This window comes from Haliotis cracherodii, unplaced genomic scaffold, assembly GCF_022045235.1.
Source record: "Haliotis cracherodii isolate W230 unplaced genomic scaffold, xgHalCrac1.p SCAF_10, whole genome shotgun sequence".
NCBI classification, from domain to species: domain Eukaryota; kingdom Metazoa; phylum Mollusca; class Gastropoda; order Lepetellida; family Haliotidae; genus Haliotis; species Haliotis cracherodii.
Genome location: NW_027266265.1, coordinates 28,771,641 through 28,791,459, shown reverse-complemented (window position 1 = coordinate 28,791,459; position 19,819 = coordinate 28,771,641). Strand labels below are relative to the sequence as shown.

Sequence of the window (19,819 nt, the reverse complement as noted above, 5' to 3'; positions counted from 1 at the left end):
ATGTTGAAAGATATTGTATGATTTTTGAGTTCTGCTTCAGAAATGAAATCTACCACTCCTTTTTGAGACTAATCCCAAATTGTTTCCATGGAAATCGAGAAAAATAAAAATGCCCCAAATCCGCAAATAGTAACAGGTGCCACATAAGGATCTGTTTGATATGTCAGACAATTATTGTCAAAAATAGTGTTTTCCTCAGAAAACAAGAAAAACAGACCTGGCGAAATAAGATAATCTTGAATATTTATTTACGACATGTTACAGCATGAGAGAGATAGGTATATCCGAACCTAAATCCCTTGACGTTGATGGTTGGTTAGTTTGGTGTTTAATGGCACACTCAAAAATAAACAATTTTCCAGCAATGTGACGGTAGCCTGTAACTGGTTGTAACCAGTGACTGACAATCGGAACCAAGAAAGTCCAATGTCATCTGGAATGATGAAACGCGGGTAAATAATCAAGTCTGGACAGACAATCCAGTGATTAACATCATGAGCATCGATATATGCAATTTGGATAAAATGACATGCATCAACCAAGTCAGCGAGTCTGACCACCCAATCCCACTGTTCGCCTCTTACAGCAAATATGGCTCCACATATGTCATGTGTCTGTCCTGGCTCCACATGTGTCACCAGTCTGCCCTGGCTCCACATGTGTCACCAGTCTGTTCTGGCTCCACATGTGTCACCAGTCTGTCCTGGTTTCCACATGTGTCATCAGTCTGTTCTGGCTCCACATGTGTCACCAGGCTGTCCTGGCTCCACATGTGTCATCAGGCTGTCCTGGCTCCATATGTCATCAGTCTGTCCTGGCTCCACATGTGTCATCAGTCTGTCTTAGCTCCACATGTGCCATCAGCCTGTCTTGGCTCCACATGTGTCATCAGTCTGTCTTGGCTCCACATGTGTCATCAGTCTGTTCTGGCTCCACATGTGTCATCAGTCTGTCCTGGTTTCCACATGTGTCATCAGTCTGTCCTGGTTTCCACATGTGTCATCAGTCTGTCCTGGCTCCATGTGTCATCAGTCTGTCCTGGTTTCCACATGTGCCATCAGTCTGTCCTGGCTCCATGTGTGTCACCAGTCTGTCCTGGCTCCATGTGTCATCAGTCTGTCCTGGTTTCCACATGTGCCATCAGTCTGTCCTGGCTCCATGTGTGTCACCAGTCTGTCCTGGCTCCACATGTATCATCAGTCTGTCTTGGCTCCACATGTGTCATCACTCTGGATGCAGGATTGTAATCTTCTTCTCCAGTTTCTGTTGAGGAAAGAGTGCTGCCCTCATGATCACGTCCAGCTCGTTGAGAGCCAGCAGGGCGTGAGTGCGCACCATTGCATCCCCATCAGAGGCCTGGACCAGCTTCAGCAGCCGATACAGGTCTCGCAGCACACTCCCCAGAAACTGCAGATGGACAGAGAATGATCAAGAGTAGTGTCAAACAAAAAAGAAATGAATTCAGTTGCAATGTCTAGAACATAAACACAAGCATTACAAAACACTATCAACAGATATATGATGGAATTCGGGAGAAGAGTCCCAAACACTCCTTTCCTTCAGTTGCTTTAAGCTACATAAATCTGTAAAATGTTGGAGCTAACTATGGTTGGAAGATGTTAACCAAATGAAAGTGCTTCATGTGCTTGTCAAGGCAAGACATTTGGATCAGAACACAAAATGCCCTACATCAATGTTGATGTTTCCATGGCAACATTAGAACCGTTAGGAAAGAACACTCACCTTGGGTGCATCAGCTCCCAAACCCTGCAGCAACTGGGTTATTGTCAAGATGGACGCCTTCCTGACCTCAGGGTCCAGGTCAGTCTTCACGATGCTGGAGCAGCACTCAAACACCTAGTGGTGGGAGGGAAGGTATTAGAACAGTGGCCCCTTCATAGAAGACATCTACATAAACAACAACTTTCAGGAATAGGCTTTGGTAATTAATACAGACTGACCATAAATGGACTCTAATAGAGTGGATTATTTTTTAGTGACTACTGCTTTCAGGCACTGTTGTTTGTCGATACAATTTTTTACGGCATCCAGCAATTAACAATTTTGTTAATCTTACATTAAATTTGATATTTGATACTTATGGAATCTCACACTATTGCAAGACTTTTTTTCGAACAAAAAATGGAAATACTGTTCTCAAACACAGCCTAAAAGAGCAACTAATTTTTTCCCCAACAAAGGCAATGAGGCACTGGTGTATACCTCGTGAAGCACATTTCCGAGGGAGAACCTCAGCAGCTTGCACATCTCGGCCAGATTGGACAAACTGCTGGCACGGACCAAGGCGTCATCACTCCTAGCTCCGGACAAAACAGCAGCGAGTAGCAGTTCTCGATATTTGGGGATCATGTCACCTGTTTCAGGAAAGAAATGGTTACATATTAATAGCATAGTATTGATAGATCGCAGTCCAATCACAGATCTAACATGGATTTCACAAATCTAGGTCCTACCATTGATCTGAGTCCTACCATGGACCTGAGTCCGACCATGGACCTGAGTCCTACCATGGATCTGAGTCCTACCCTACCATGGATCTGTCCTACCATTGACCTGAGTCTACCATGGATCTGAGTCCTACTATGGACCTGAGTCCTACCATTGACCTGAGTCTACCATGGATCTGAGTCCTACCATGGATCTGAGTCCTACTATGGATCCTGGTCCTACCATGGATCTGGGTCCAACTATTGATGTGAGTCCTACCATGGACCTGAGTCCTACCATGGACCTGAGTTATACCATGGATCTGAGTCTAACCATGGATCTGGGTTCTACTATTGATGTGAGTCCTACCATAGACCTGAGTCCTACCATGGATCTGAGTCCTACTATTGATGTGAGTCCTACCATGGACCTGAGTCCTACCATGGATCGGAGTCCTACCATGGATCTGGGTCCTACTATTGATGTGAGTCCTACCATGGATCTGTCCTACCATAGATCTGAGTCCTACCATGGATCTGGGTCCTACCATTGACCTTAGTCCTACCATAGATATGAGTCCTACCATGAATCTGGTTCCTAAATTGACCTTAGTCCTACCATAGATCTGAGTCCTACCATGGATCTGGGTCCTACCATTGACCTTAGTCCTACCATAGATATGAGTACTACCATGGATCTGAGTACTACCATGGATCAGAATCCCACCATGGACCTGAGTCCTACCATAGATCTGAGTCCTACCATGGATATGAGTCCTACCATGGATCTGGTTCCTACCATTGACCTTAGTCCTACCATAGATCTGAGTCCTACCATGGATCTGAGTCCTACCATGGATCTGAGTCCTACCATGGATCTGAGTCCTACCATGGACCTTAGTCCTATCATAGATCTGAGTCCTACCATGGATCTGAGTCCTACAACGGATCTGGGTCCTACCATGGATCTGAGTCCTACTATTGATGTGAGTCCTACCATGGACCTGGGTCCTACCATGGACCTTAGTCCTATCATAGATCTGAGTTCTACCATGGATCTGAGTCCTACGATGGATCTGGGTCCTACCATAGATCTGAGTCCTACCATGGATCTGGGTCCTACCATTTACCTTAATCTTACCATTGATCTGGGTCTTACCATTCATCTGTGTACATGTACAACAAAGGATGTGAGTGCTACCAAGGATGTGAGTCCTATCAGGAATCTGACATACATGTGGAAGTTTTAACTAATAATGTACCAAATAGACAGAAAGATTTTAGTTTAAACACTCCACTTAACAAATCTATGTAATGGACTGAACACACTACCACTGAATCCGTACATGTAACACAAGTGCAACATGAAAACAGGCATCTAATGATGATTGCATTGCAATGTAACCATCAAAATGTCCTTTATAATGAATATACCTAAATTTCTTGCTGCCTTAACTAAACTTTCTCCAAGTTTCATCCTTAGCTCTGCCGACTTCTGAGGGCCAGTCTCTGCAAACTCCTTGGCAAGTCTTGGCACCACCACATCTGGGTATCGGTCAGTGAGGGCAGCCAGTCCGTTAACCGATGCTAGATAAAGATAGGAATCTTGATGTTGTAAATTCTCCTCAAATATCTTGACCAAGGTCTCCAGACGAGACAAAGCTGAGGAATCCTTAGTCTGTATGAGGTGAGTCAGACGCAGCAAACCATGACCTCGGACAGGGATCTCGGGGTCACATAACTCCTTGAAGGCTTGTTCTAGTTCTCCACTCGGGCAAGGAGAGCCTGCTTCTGCACCTGCTTCAGGAGAGTCTCCTCTCCCACCTGCATGAGGGGAGTCTTCCTCCGGGGGAGAGGACATGAGTTGATGCTCAGATGATGCAGAGTAAGGTGGAGCTGTTCCTTCTTGTGGAACTCCTGAACTCGTGTGCCCTGTCTGCGTTTCAAGGCTTGGCTTGTGATCGACCTCATTATTGTGTCTGGTCATTTGAGGACTTATATTTCTTTCTTGACAGTTGTTGGCCTCATGCAAAGTTTCGTTTGATGTCTCTGAAAGGACTTCTATCAATGGTTTCTTAGGTTTACTGACAGTGACCTTCTTCTTGGCGGCATCTGTATCTTTTGCCTAAAGTACAAGCAGACACATGAATGTCAACTAAATGTTACTGCATGGTATATAATTAACACAATGGCTTCATCCAACAAATTGATACTAGAGCTTTTCAAACACAGAGCCTAACACCAGTACTTATCAAGCACTTAAGTTACATTATTGGATTTGTTAGAAAAGTGCAAGAAGATGGGTCATGTGCATATTCGCATACACTCTTTTGAGATCAGTTTTAATTATTTTGGGGCAAAATAGCTTTAATGTATACAAAACACTCATACCAAGTGTTTTTTCTGCAGGTGAGGTCTTGGTTTCATTAAGTGAGAAACATTACTCATTTAATCACCATATCTAATTAATGTTTTTAAAGCAGCATAGACAACTGTCACTGATTTCTAATTCAGTAAGTTGTCTTTCTTGAAAAGGGTCAGGTGCTTCTCTTGCAGTGTGTGTTGTTTAATGCAGCACACACCAATATTCCAGCTATATGACAAAGGCCAGTAACTAATCAAATCTGGACCAGACGATCCACTGATTATTATTAAAGCAACAATCCACAACAGCAGGGTACGTTGGCACGCTATCAACTAAGTCACTGAGTCCTACCACTCAATCCATTCAGTCCCATCGTACAACAAGGTTGACCAATTCTAACCCAGAATCCCAAAGGTAGATCCCATGAGCCTATCAGAGACTGTAATTCTACCTCTGCTGCTGCATTGTAAAGCTTATTCTGTTACCTGTGATGTTGGCTTCTTCAAATCTCCCTTGCTCTTCATCAGCTCTGACCATACTGCTCCTCTTGTTGCTATGGCAATACGAATATCATCTGCCATTTCTCTCACTTCGTCTGACGCATGTTCCTGTCTGATCCCATCAAGTAGGGGCAACAACTCCTGCATCGTCTGTCTGTCAGCCTCATCAACCTGTTGCAGAATTGACAGATGTGTGCTTAATGCCCAGGACAATATTTCATGAACACTGTCTTAGCCAAACAGAAAAATCATATCTTACATACAGGCTTTAATAATATTAGTTCAATCATTCAAACAATCAAACTCTTTTGCATCACAAGGACAACGGAAAGTATTTGCATCCATTTTTTATTTCCATGCATATTGGTTTCAGGACTCTATCATATTTTGCCAACCCCCGAATTTTATGTAACATTTTTTATGCCTCGCGAAAAATAAACGACAAATCTCTAAATAATTTACAAATTCATAAAAAAAAGAATTTCATTAAAATCAGATCTGAGTTCTTGCTACCGCAAAACAAAGATCTGAGGACATCCTTTTACAGGTCACATCAGAAGGACCTTTCATCTGACCAATCAGAACATTGCAAACCAGATCAGGAAAGTGACAGTTGGAATGTGTTTTCTAATCAGGCAACCTTAAAAAGGTTAACATGGGGCATTCCAAATGTACAACCGATTCCGTCAAAATCATTGTCTATCCCTCGCTTCAAAGGGATAAACATTGCGTAGCTGCCCTACAATTTAAGCAGTCTATTAGACATTCAAGAATGTACTTTTGTTCACTTTTCAAAAATTTAATTGAGAACTTTGTCAACATATTTTTCAAGCATAGTCTCAAATGGAAGTCGCCAGTTTGAAACTAGTGTTGTATAGCTCAAGAAAGCTGCTTTCTGATTGGCTAATGTTGACTTCTTGTTAGTCATTTCATTGGTCGGTCAAAGTTGGTGGAAAGTCGTTCTGACGTGATCCGTAACAGACTGTCCTCAGATCTTTGTTAGGTGGTAGTGAGATCTAAGGTCTGATTATTAAATAATGAAATTGGATGAAAGTCAGTCAGATTTATTTGTACAACCAACAGAGTGGCCTACCTGCACAGCTCCTCCCATGACAGCCGTCAGCAGCCCCATAGCCATACTCAGTGTCTCCGACTCAAACAGCCCGGTCAGCTCCTCCGTGGTGGCCCGACACACCTCTACACCTCGCTCCAGTGTAGCCTGCAACCAGACATGTGATAACTAAACTCCACACACCTCCACACCTCACTCCAGTGTAGCCTGCAACCAGACATGTGATAACTAAACTCCACACACCTCCACACCTCACTCCAGTGTAGCCTGCAACCAGACATGTGATAACTAAACCACACACCTCCACACCTCGCTCCAGTGTAGCCTGCAGCCAGACATGTGATAACTAAACCACACACCTCCACACCTCGCTCCAGTGTAGCCTGCAACCAGACATGTGATAACTAAACCCCACACACCTCCACACCTCGCTTTAGTGTAGCCTGCAACCAGACATGTGATAACTAAACCACACACCTCCACACCTCGCTCCAGTGTAGCCTGCAACCAGACATGTGATAACTAAACCACACACCTCCACACCTCGCTCCAGTGTAGCCTGCAACCAGACATGTGATAACATAACTCCACACACCTCCACACCTCACTCCAGTTAAGCCTGCAACCAGACATGTGATAACTAAACTCCACACACCTCCACACCTCACTACAGTATAGCCTGCAACCAGACATGTGATAAGTAAACTCCTCACATCTCCACACCTCGCTCCAGTGTAGCCTGCAACAAGACATGTGATAACTAAACCACACACCTCCACACCTCGCTCCAGGGTAGCCTGCAACCAGACATGTGATAACTACACTCCACACACCTCCACACCTCGCTCCAGTGTAGCCTGCAACCAGACATGTAATAACTAAACTCCACACACCTCCACACCTCACTCCAGTGTAGCCTGCAACCAGACATGTGATAACTAAACTCCACACACCTCCACACCTCGGTCCAGGGTAGCCTGCAACCAGACATGTAATAACTAAACTCCACACACCTCCACACCTCACTCCAGTGTAGCCTGCAACCAGACATGTGATAACTAAACTCCACACACCTCCACACCTCGGTCCAGGGTATCCTGCAACCAGACATGTGATAACTAAACTCCACACACCTCCACACCTCGGTCCAGGGTATCCAGCAACCAGACATGTGATAACTACACTCCACACACCTCCACACCTCGCTCCAGTGTAGCCTGCAACCAGACATGTAATAACTAAACTCCACACACCTCCACACCTCGCTCCAGTGTAGCCTGCAACCAGACATGTAATAACTAAACTCCACACACCTCCACACCTCGCTCCAGTGTAGCCTGCAACCAGACATGTGATAACTAAACTCCACACACCTCCACACCTCGGTCCAGGGTATCCTGCAACCTGACATGTGATAACTAAACTCCACACACCTCCACATCTCGGTCCAGGGTATCCTGCAACCAGACATGTGATAACTAAACTCCACACACCTCCACACCTCGGTCCAGGGTAGCCTGCAACCAGACATGTGATAACTAAACTCCAAACACCTCCACACCTCACTCCAGGGTAGCCGGCAACCAGACATGTGATAACTAAACTCCACACACCTCCACACCTCACTCCAGTTAAGCCTGCAACCAGACATGTGATAACTAAACACCACACACCTCCACACCTCACTACAGTATAGCCTGCAACCAGACATGTGATAAGTAAACTCCTCACATCTCCACACCTCGCTCCAGTGTAGCCTGCAACAAGACATGTGATAACTAAACCACACACCTCCACACCTCGCTCCAGGGTAGCCTGCAACCAGACATGTGATAACTACACTCCACACACCTCCACACCTCGCTCCAGTGTAGCCTGCAACCAGACATGTAATAACTAAACTCCACACACCTCCACACCTCGCTCCAGTGTAGCCTGCAACCAGACATGTGATAACTAAACTCCACACACCTCCACACCTCGGTCCAGGGTATCCTGCAACCTGACATGTGATAACTAAACTCCACACACCTCCACATCTCGGTCCAGGGTATCCTGCAACCAGACATGTGATAACTAAACTCCACACACCTCCACACCTCGGTCCAGGGTAGCCTGCAACCAGACATGTGATAACTAAACTCCAAACACCTCCACACCTCACTCCAGGGTAGCCGGCAACCAGACATGTGATAACTAAACTCCACACACCTCCACACCTCACTCCAGTTAAGCCTGCAACCAGACATGTGATAACTAAACACCACACACCTCCACACCTCACTACAGTATAGCCTGCAACCAGACATGTGATAAGTAAACTCCTCACATCTCCACACCTCGCTCCAGTGTAGCCTGCAACAAGACATGTGATAACTAAACCACACACCTCCACACCTCGCTCCAGGGTAGCCTGCAACCAGACATGTGATAACTACACTCCACACACCTCCACACCTCGCTCCAGTGTAGCCTGCAACCAGACATGTAATAACTAAACTCCACACACCTCCACACCTCACTCCAGTGTAGCCTGCAACCAGACATGTGATAACTAAACTCCACACACCTCCACACCTCGGTCCAGGGTAGCCTGCAACCAGACATGTAATAACTAAACTCCACACACCTCCACACCTCACTCCAGTGTAGCCTGCAACCAGACATGTGATAACTAAACTCCACACACCTCCACACCTCGGTCCAGGGTATCCTGCAACCAGACATGTGATAACTAAACTCCACACACCTCCACACCTCGGTCCAGGGTATCCTGCAACCAGACATGTGATAACTACACTCCACACACCTCCACACCTCGCTCCAGTGTAGCCTGCAACCAGACATGTAATAACTAAACTCCACACACCTTCACACCTCGCTCCAGGGTAGCCTGCAACCAGACATGTGATAACTAAACTCCACACACCTCCACACCTCGGTCCAGGGTAGCCTGCAACCAGACATGTAATAACTAAACTCCACACACCTCCACACCTCACTCCAGTGTAGCCTGCAACCAGACATGTGATAACTACACTCCACACACCTCCACATCTCGCTCCAGTGTAGCCTGCAACCAGACATGTGATAACTAAACTCCACACACCTCCACACCTCGCTCCAGTGTAGCCTGCAACCAGACATGTGATAACTAAACTCCACACACCTTCACACCTCCACACCTCGCTCCAGTGCAGCCTGCATCCATCACAATGGAGAGTGGGCAGGATACAGGAGCATTCTACCATGACACCGAGGAAATGCTTGATTCTGACTATGCTGCTTGATGTCATTGATACATTTCAACATATCTGAACTCATAAGTTTGAAACTCTCAGTTCCAAATAAAAAAAAGAGGTATCTAATCTACAATAAGACTAGCTCAAATTTGAAGATATGATAGGCTTATCTCCTAAATATCTCAGAGGTGACACATCCAACAATTATGAAATATGGAAGTATCCAACAAACTTTCAAAGTACAATGCTGCCAATATTGTCTTCTGCACATTTGTTTTTTCATATGAAGGTATACGATGCAGTTTCTAACTGAGCATTATATATGAGAAAGCAATTTTTCCCAAAAACTGCATCCCAGAATGACGTTGAAAACCAGAAGCATAAATTGGTCTAAATACATACAATCTGAGATCTATGATGTCTGTCATGATTTTACATACATTATTTAAGTATTGCTGTAAAATAGGAAAATGTGCACATAATCTTAACCCACAGTTTGATGATGTCACGCCCAAGGAAGCATGACAAATTACACGTAACACAGCGATTAGTGATGTAGTGGGGGAAACAAAGTTAAGGGGTACTGAGTGTGTTCAAAGATCAGTGTTGTGTGGACAAGTAAGGCCATGCTATACAACAACTTACTCTGACAAATGCTAGAATGTGTTGTGTTTTTTTCAGACAGGACGGTCCCAGCTCTTCACACATGGAGGCAAGAAGGTTCAGCACAATCAGCCTTCTATTGAAGAGTTCCACTTCCTGTGTATCTTGAAGCTCCAGCATTAACAACTCTTTCCCTGGCTCAGAGGAGGAGACAGAAATTGTGTCTTCATCATCAGTTTGAGATGACACCATCATGGTTAGCTCCTATGAACAAGACAACATATCATGCATAACTACCAAAAGAAATTATGGTTATCATATTGTGAAACCTCATTAATTAATGATTCTGTTTTCACTGAAATTATGCTGACTAACAAATAATGGGTGGGACTATTGTCCCTTTCTATGTAGGGAGACATTCCCAGCAGAATGTATTCGAAAAGCAGGATTTCATAATTAACAGGCACTGGACAATGGGAGCATCTTTGCAATGTAAGTGACAATTTTGAAAACAAAATTTACTCAAATACTTACCCATTAGTTACACATATGAATATATATATTGTTGTCACCTGCTGTTATATTGCTGGAATGTTGCTAAAAGCAGCAAATGTCATGATAAATTATCGTCATTATATGTTGAAGCTCTAAAATTTCAAGAATGATTTGTACTTAGTAGATCAGCAAATGTAGCTTCCTGTACCTGGAGCAGCTTGATGAAGAAGTCCCCTGTGACACTGTTGTCTTGTAGGTGCTTCACCAGCTCCACTAGACAGCGCACCCGAGTCTCCACACAGATACTGTCTTCCTCACCACTGTCACAAAACAAGTAGAATGTTACACAACATATATACCTGATATACTGTCTTCCTCACCACTGTCACAACACAAGTAGACTTTTACACTTCATATATACTGTCATCCTCACCACTGTCACAACACAAGTAGAATGTTACACAACATATATACCTGATATACTGTCTTCCTCACCACTGTCACAACACAAGTAGACTTTTACACTTCATATATACTGTCTTCCTCACCACTGTCACAAAACAAGTAGAATGTTACACAACATATATACCTGATATACTGTCTTCCTCACCACTGTCACAACACAAGTAGACTTTTACACTTCATATATACTGTCTTCCTCACCACTGTCACAACACAAGTAGAATGTTACACTACATATATACTGTCTTCCTCACTGCACATGTGTATCATTAGTGTATTTTGAATAAGCCCTCAGTCCTACACACTAAAGACTGGGCTCCTGTCTACACCCTAATTCTCACTGGCTGCAATTAGACAACACTAAACATAGCATTGTCTGGTTCTCAGTATTGAATATAAAAAAGTGACGGACTAGGGGATATGGAACAGATTTGTACCACATGTGTTTAACTGCAATCTGTCAGGACAAAAGCGCTTAGCTTGCTATGCAAACCGACAGTATAAGAAGATTAGTTGACCCTTCACTTCACCTGTCGGAAGAGGCTATAACAGCACATAGCCCACCACTGTCTCCGGGCCGAAACACCAACTGAGCGGGACACTGGGATACATCCTTCACACTGTTACCATGGACACCAGTGGCCAGCAACCAAAGAAAGTCCAGGGAAACATCTGGTTCAGGCTGCTTGAGGAAGGTGATGAGAATGTCTTCACACGATGACCTTGAACAAAGGACAGACTGGGGTTACACCATTGTCTGCAACATTACAGCAACATCACAACATTACAGCCACATCATGGAACATCACAGCAACATTACAGCAACGATACAGCAATATCATGGAACATGACAGCAACATGACAGCAACATCACAGAAACATTACAGCAATACCACGGCAACATCACATCAACATCACACCAACATTACAGCAACATCACGGAACATCTCAGCAACATTACAACATTACAGCAACATCACATCAACATCACACCAACATTACAGCAACATCACACCAACATCACGGAACATCTCAGCAACATTACAACATTACAGCAACATCACATCAACATTACAGCAACATCACACCAACATCACACCAACATCACGGAACATCTCAGCAACATTACAACATTACAGCAACATCACATCAACACTACACCAACATCATGGCAACATCACAGCAACATCACATCAACACTACTGCAACATCACAGCAGAGAAATCCAGGTCTCAGATTTGTCAATATTTTATGAAGTCAGAAATATCATGAGGGGGCCTGTATGTTATTGAGACTGAGCCAGATAAACAAGTGACTGATAGCATGAACAACAATCCACAGGATCAAGATCAGATGACACACAACCAACCAGGTTAAACATTGTAACAACCCAAACAACATCTTTAGTTGTCAAACCCTGGCTACAGGGCACCTGCTCTGTGGAATGATGATAGCACAGATCCAAGAGTGGGAAGATTATAATTCACAGACGCCCTCCTGACCAAGAGAATGTGTCCCCTGTGTACCCACCTGACGTGCGACACGCCCTCCTTGCTGCTGCAGTACAGCTGGAAGAGAACCGCAACATAACGACGGAGGGCTGGCCATAAACAGCCCCTGGCTTCAGTGCTGATCACATACAGCTGCAAAAAATATAGTGAATCAGTTTGGTTTAATGCCACTTTGAACAGTACTTGAGTTATATCATTACAGTAAACTACGTTTATAACAAACACGCTTATAACAAACTTATTTTTTAGTCCTGGCCATTTGTTGCACATATGCTGTATTATTCTTATAACGTACTATGGTTATTACGAACGAACATCAGTGGTCCTTCGAGTTCATTAAAACCGTAGTTTATGTCTTGATGTGGGGGGTGGTCGGGTAGCCTAGTGGTTAAAGTGTTCGCTCATCTCGCCGAAGACCCGGGTTCGAATCCTGACATGGGTACAATGTGTGAAGTCCATTTCTGGTGTCCCCCGCCGTGATATTGCTGGAATATTGCTAAAAGCGACGTAAAACTAAACTCACTCACTCACTTGATGTGGGAGGAAATCCTCAAGCAATGCAGAAGTTTGCCTCTTTTGTGAAACTCATTAACAAGGGCAGATCAATGAACATGATCAGGGCGAATCTGGTATTCGATCCACTATCATAGGTTCCTGGCATGCCCAAGGGATGCAACTCTGTACAACTGCATGGTTTCTGAGAAGAAATGTCTCTAGGATTTTCAAAGAATGAACTTTTTAAAACAGAGCCTATTTCATTACTTGACAATCAAGACTGAATCCTGTTGTGTTACCAATCTGGATTACTGTATCAGTGATGCCTACCTTGTGAATACCTCCTATACATCGGGTCATTGACTTGTCACACACTACCACCTGTTTCCAGGGAGTCACTGATGTACCTGAAGGAAAATGTTAAAAAGGCTAAAAAAGAACAATCCTCTCATGGCAAATGAATTATGTCAGTTTAATTTTCATTTGTCTGGAAACAACTGAGTCAGAACCTCACACCCACACCAATCTATTCAGATATATTCCTGCTTTCAGTGATGGCAATGAGTAGACACATTAAGAAGTACTGAAATACACCATGACACAGACTGCTGTAGTGGAGTCAGAAGCACACACAGACACACACACCACACTAGGGCTGTGACACCTCCCTCACCTTGACTGTCCACACACTGCTGTAGTGCGGTCAACAGTGGGTTCAGCAGATGCTTCTGTCCGAGTGATGGATGCTGACTGGTCATCTCCTTCATGAGGGTCAAGATCACCCTCAGAAACCTCTGGGTTACTTTAGGATCATTGTGATGAAGCAAACCTAATAACTGAGAGTGTAAACACTTAGATATAGTTATATGAATACATTGACAGCCCAATCCAAATGAAGGATGTGTGGACTTTTGTACTATTCGGCTTCTTTTCTTTACTACCTTGATTCAGAAATTTCATTTTTAACAAAAGAAAACCAATGTGAACACAAATATTCCTTTGATGGTACTCCTTTTTGGGTATAGGTATTACGATATCAACAACAATATGACAAAGTTTCCTTTATTACATCCATTCAGAACTGGCCATTTGTGTGCGCTTTCGCCAAACACAAATGAAATATGCTGCTCAGAATGCTTCACCCATAATGAGAATTTAGAAGCCTCGATGCTGATAGGCTGACGAGAAAGTTCACCTGACATGTTCTTCTGGGGATTTGTCAGAGAGGTGTCACATAGGAGTAAATGATGTGATTATAAAGAGATTTTCATACCAAAAGAAATCCTTAATATAGTCACCTGTGGAGAGATATGTGAGTAGTATTCTTCCACTGATGTTGTGTGCATGGGACAGTGTGCTATCACCATGGCAATGGCCTGGCTTCTCTGCCAGTCAACAGAATCTCCAGATGGGGCTGCAAGTTGAAAACAGGAATTCTTTTAGTGCCGATGTTTTCATCATTGTCAAATTTACTTAGAAATTATAATTATTTTTACAATCAGTGAATATGGTGAAACAAATACTAACAAGGCAAAAAGTGAGCAGGGCTCTCTGATACCCCCATGACATATTTCTTAGTTCAACACATGAAGAAATCAATATTTTCTCTGAAAATCCACTTATCGACATCAAACTTTGCACTGCACCTGTCCTATTGATATAGAAACAGAACCCCCATCCATGAAGTAGTTTTCAAGTCATAGGTCACACAAATGTTGAAGTAAAAAACATATTCAAAGTTCACAACATGAAAAACATCATATTTTTTCAGAAAATACACATATCAAAATCAAACTTAGCACTGGACTTATGTTCTAAATCTGAAAAAAAAACTCTGTGCAGTAGTTTTCAAGTTATAGGTCACGCAAATGTTTAAGTAAACAAATTCTAAGTTTAAATTGTTTAAAAAGCTGTAATATTTCAGAAAATCCATATATATGAAATCAAACTTCGCACTGAACCTCTGTTGTAGGTATAAAACATGTTCACCAAGTTTGAAAAGAATCTATAGTTTTCAAGTTATAGGTCACACAAAACATATCCTCGGAAGACGGATGGCTGGACGGACTTCCTTGGTATAACTATTTCGGTCTGGCGTATAATAAAATGCACTAGTCATAAGATAAATTGTCTTTAAACATGTTAAGACCAATTGGATGATAGTATTACTATAGTATAAATACACATCACTGCTGTATGTCCACTAGGGGTGTCATGATCATGATGATACCCTTACCTCACAAACCAAAACATATCGCACAATTTGAGTCATGACAGGCATGCCACATGCCAGTTTGGAGTGATCCATCAGTACCAGACACTTCAAGCTACATAATCCCCCAAACTAAGTCCTCTTGTATCATGTTTATAGCCAGTAAGGTCAGATATATTTGGTCGTTTACAGGTTGTTATTTTGGCAATAGCTGGTTTGTTGGTTGAAAAACAATAAATAATAATGACCATGATGGACATTTCAAATAATTTATTTTCAATTCAAAGAGTTATCTAAATATGTCAGCAGTGTTAGTTGAGATTGTCTTGTTGGGGGTATAATATAGCCAACTGTATGCACAATTATTCAGCAGAATAACAAAAAAGATTCCACATTTCATTATTTTGGGGTCAGCAAAATCCGTAAATCCAATTTTAAACCAAAGTCTTCCCTCATAAGTAATGAATGAAATCCCTCCCTAGAATCCCCTGTGTATGAGTCTGTGACATCTCACCTGGGCCAGGGGGTAGCATACCCTGCAGTACATGCAGGAGGCCCTTGGGTCGCATCAAGATGTCTGTCATCAGGCGCCCACACACTTGTCTCAGCCATGGGGGAGACACAGGCAGAGGCTTACCTTGACTTTTCAACTGTGTCACGAAAAAAACCATGGAGAAATAAAGTTAAAACCAACATGACCAACATGACTAAAGGCATTTCTACAATTATTTCATCTGAATCAGTGAATGTAGACAATGGTTGAGATCCTTACTATACATTCATGGGTGAGTCGATGGGTGGGTCATATCTAATGCTGCTTTGAAAGAGTATTTCAGTCATATCAGAGCTTACTGAGGGGCTGGGAAGCCCAGAGTGATGCAGATCTTAACACAATTACCACAATAGTGAAACCCCTGAGCATTGGTATAGCGCTGTCAGACCATGGATTGCAACAGTGGCAAACCCATGATCAGTCCATCCAGACTAAGGGACACAACTCTGCACAAATACGAGAGGTGCACCATATCTTGAGGTAAGCATGTCATCTCTAAGTACTACAAAATAACATCTCCACACAAAAGCAATAGGAAAGAGAACAAGTTAGCTGGGGACGTCAAGTGATCAGACAGCACGAGATTCGTGTGCTGGTCAGACCACTGATAGTGATCTAACCTACTCAGCCACCAAGGCTTCCACAAAAATGAAAGTCTAACAACGGGTAGTCTAGATCACATACTTTGTGTACCCCTCTGACCACTTTGGTCATCACTATCAGTGGTCTGACCAACACACAAATCTTGCGCCGTCTGATTACTTGACAAGTGTCAGAGGGGTATACAAAGTACATGATCTAGACTACCAGTTGTCAGACTTTTATTTTGTAAGACCTCTGTGGCTGAGTGGGTTAGATCGCTGACTTTGTGTGCTGGCTGATTAGGTGCCTCACCATGCTCACTCTAGCAGTGAGGGTTCGAATCCCGGACGGGACTCAACCAAAAAATGTACGAGATTCTGAACTTTACTGAAAAAGTGTTATCCCAAATATAACATTTGTTGCATCTGACCACTTTCTAAATGGCATTGTGTGTTCATAGCTTTCGGCCATGGGAGCCGTGCCACTTTACACTTGTCAGAGGGGTACACAAAGTATGTGATCTAGACTACGAGCTATCAGACTTTCATTTTTGTGGAAGCCATGGTGGCTGAGTATGTTAGATCGCTCACTTTGTGTGCTGGCAATTGGGTGCCTCACTCTGACAGTGTGGGTTTCAAATCCCAGACGGGACTCAACCTAAAAAAGTACGAGAATCTGTACTTTACTGAGAAGTGGTATCCCAAATATAACATTTGTTGCACTGATAGTGTTGATAACCTTGGTTACGGCTGGGATGTGTGTGGGTGAGTTTGTTTAAAGCTGGAAACATGTTCTAGCATGATTTCCTCACCAGGATCGAAAGAAAAGGAAGAAATGCATTGTGTGAGATAGGGTAAGTTCTAAAATGAGGTGAACCATATCTTGAGGTAAGCATATCATCTCTACTACTTGTTATCAGCAAAATAAAATGCTAAATCTGACTGCATTATATTCCCAGAACAAGCCTAAACTAACAAGACACACAAGAATACAAAAAATGATATGTAGCAACAGCCTCTTGCTAGCTGGGCCACATGGAAACAGAATAATTTCACACAAAAATAACAGAATGGAGTATCATGATATGTATCATATTGACACAAGTATTGCAGTATGTATCAATCCACCGGGAAGGCGACTATGCTTGTCGTAAAAGGCGACTAACGGGATCGGGTGGTCAGACTCGCTGACTGGGTTGATGCATGTCATCGAATCCCAATTGCGTGGATCGATGCTCATGATATCAATCACTTGATTGTCTGGCCTAGACTCGATTTTTTACAAACCACCGTCATATAGCTGGAATATTGCTGAGTGCGGCGTAAAACAACAAACAAACAATTCACCAGGACAGTGTATCATGACACCCTACTTTTGACACCTGCACTTATTCATACTGACCTTTGCACCTGCCCTGGGTTTGGCTGCCCCCTGCAGCATCATCAAGTCTCTCACCAGCATCGCCGGACTGACCCTCGTCATCAGCTTTTGTAGGGCGGCCTCTGCAAACTCCTGATCCGTCTCCGCTACACTCAACTCACCCAGTAATAGACTCAGGTATTCATCGGCTTGAGAAACAGTTTTCTGACAGCTATCAGCCACAGCATTTGACTTAGCATTTGAAATTGAACATTTGCTTTCATTTACTGCCATTCTGCTTTCTGAAGCTGATGATGATTCTCCATGACATATGTGGGAATCCTTGGGGTTAACAATTTGAGGGTTGGTTCTAGTATTTGAATCTGTTGAATCTAATAATTCACCCACAGTCCTCTTTGGTGGACAATTGCTGGTATTGTCATTTTGATTCGATTCAACATTAACAGTCTGATTTTCAGAACGCAGGGAAGGATTTAAATTGCGCTTCTGACCATCAAATATCCCTGTAAAGTGGTTCAGCTGAAGAAGAATGGCTAAAAAATCACAGAGATGTCGTGAAAGAACTAATGCTGATAAAGATGGTACATTTAAACAGGCTGCAAAAATGCGTCCACACAATCCCAGCCTAGAATAACGTTCTTTTCTCGATACTTCCATCAATTTGCTGCCACTGAGAAGCTTTCCAAATCCTGATCTCCTCTCGATAGGAATTCCGACACCTTTATCAACATGTGGGCAAATTCCAAGACAGACAATGAACTGCAGAGTGGTCAAGACTGTTTTCTCCTGTTCGATACTGAGCACATCTGGAGAAAGCGGGGGGACTTGGTGAGGTGTCTTCATGGATGGAGGGTTCTTCTTCATCTCTTCCTGGAAATATCTGGTAGCCTGAATCAGATGTTTCTGCAGCAGGAACAGAAGATGAAGACATGCAGACGTGTACTTCCATCGGACGTCTGACCTGTCTGTGTCTGACGGAGATGTCTGAGTCTGTAGGGCTGACAAACATGGCAGCGAGGAGAACTTGTCAGATAGCAGATTTCTATTGAGTGACAGAAGTTTAGTTTGGAGCAGGTGGTCAAATTGGTTTTCTCCATTGTCTGCAGATGAAGCAGCTGAAAAAGATTTATGTCTTTTTAACAATCTTTCTTCATAACATGCACTAATGAATTATATTCTTTTGATTATTTACAAGTGGTTGTTATATATCACTGGCTGCAGCATTCAATAACATGTAGTCACTCTTGTTAATGACAACAAATTAATAAGACACTGTTTCTGATAACAACACATTAATCAGTATTCTTGTTAATATATTTTCCTGTACACAATTTGTACTGATAGCAAAATACAACACGTGAAACCTTCTCTTCTCTTTTAACAGTTTCAGATGCTTTGTACATCAATAATTCGATATTCAATTTGATTAAACTATTAGTTATTAGTTCCTATATATATACAAAACATTTTTTACAAATTGTATCTTTCGATATGATCAGTAGGCCTACTGATCGTAAATAAACAAACTTGATACTGTACCTATCATTAACGGTCAAGACTTTCGATCAGGCATTGTGTATACTACTTACAGTCTGTGTGACTTTGTCTTTCCGGTGTTGTCAAAATACGAAGAGCCTCCAAAATGAGACTTGGGCTTTGATTAGAGCAGGATAACATGATCTTTTGATGTTTATTTACATCTCAGCAGTAACATTTTGGTCGCAGTCCCACATGTTGGCTGTGGTGCGCTTGTTCGTTTGGGGTCGTCTGAAGGCAATGCAACATCCGGCATAAAGCTGGGCGTATTTGGTTGAGGTCTTGTAGTCTCATATATCACTTTTAATTGTATTAACTAACATCTACATTTTATTAATGTGCATTTACGAGGAAATAAAGTTTA

At 42.9% G+C, this 19,819-nt stretch overlaps 1 protein-coding gene across 2 annotated transcripts; it reads right to left on the bottom strand.

The window, feature by feature from the left end:
• Window positions 1-291: 291 nt before the first annotated feature.
• On the bottom strand, window positions 292-19,665 carry LOC139448579 (transport and Golgi organization protein 6 homolog). 2 transcript variants are annotated; one of them, XM_071230157.1, is made up of 17 exons: window positions 19,509-19,665; window positions 17,941-19,034; window positions 15,919-16,054; window positions 14,491-14,606; window positions 13,866-14,028; window positions 13,523-13,599; window positions 12,717-12,829; window positions 11,717-11,908; window positions 10,933-11,044; window positions 10,272-10,493; window positions 7,158-7,181; window positions 6,406-6,507; window positions 5,298-5,483; window positions 3,882-4,572; window positions 2,224-2,375; window positions 1,744-1,857; window positions 292-1,407 (listed from the first exon to the last, which is right to left on the bottom strand). In XM_071230157.1, the coding sequence occupies exons 1-17, from the start codon at window positions 19,594-19,596 to the stop codon at window positions 1,225-1,227; spliced, it is 3,765 nt and encodes a 1,254-aa protein (XP_071086258.1). In that variant the 5' UTR covers window positions 19,597-19,665; the 3' UTR covers window positions 292-1,224. The 2 variants fall into 2 exon arrangements, with proteins under 2 accessions (XP_071086258.1, XP_071086251.1); XM_071230150.1 differs by lacking the exon at window positions 7,158-7,181 and having other exon boundaries at window positions 6,406-6,531.
• Window positions 19,666-19,819: the final 154 nt, after the last annotated feature.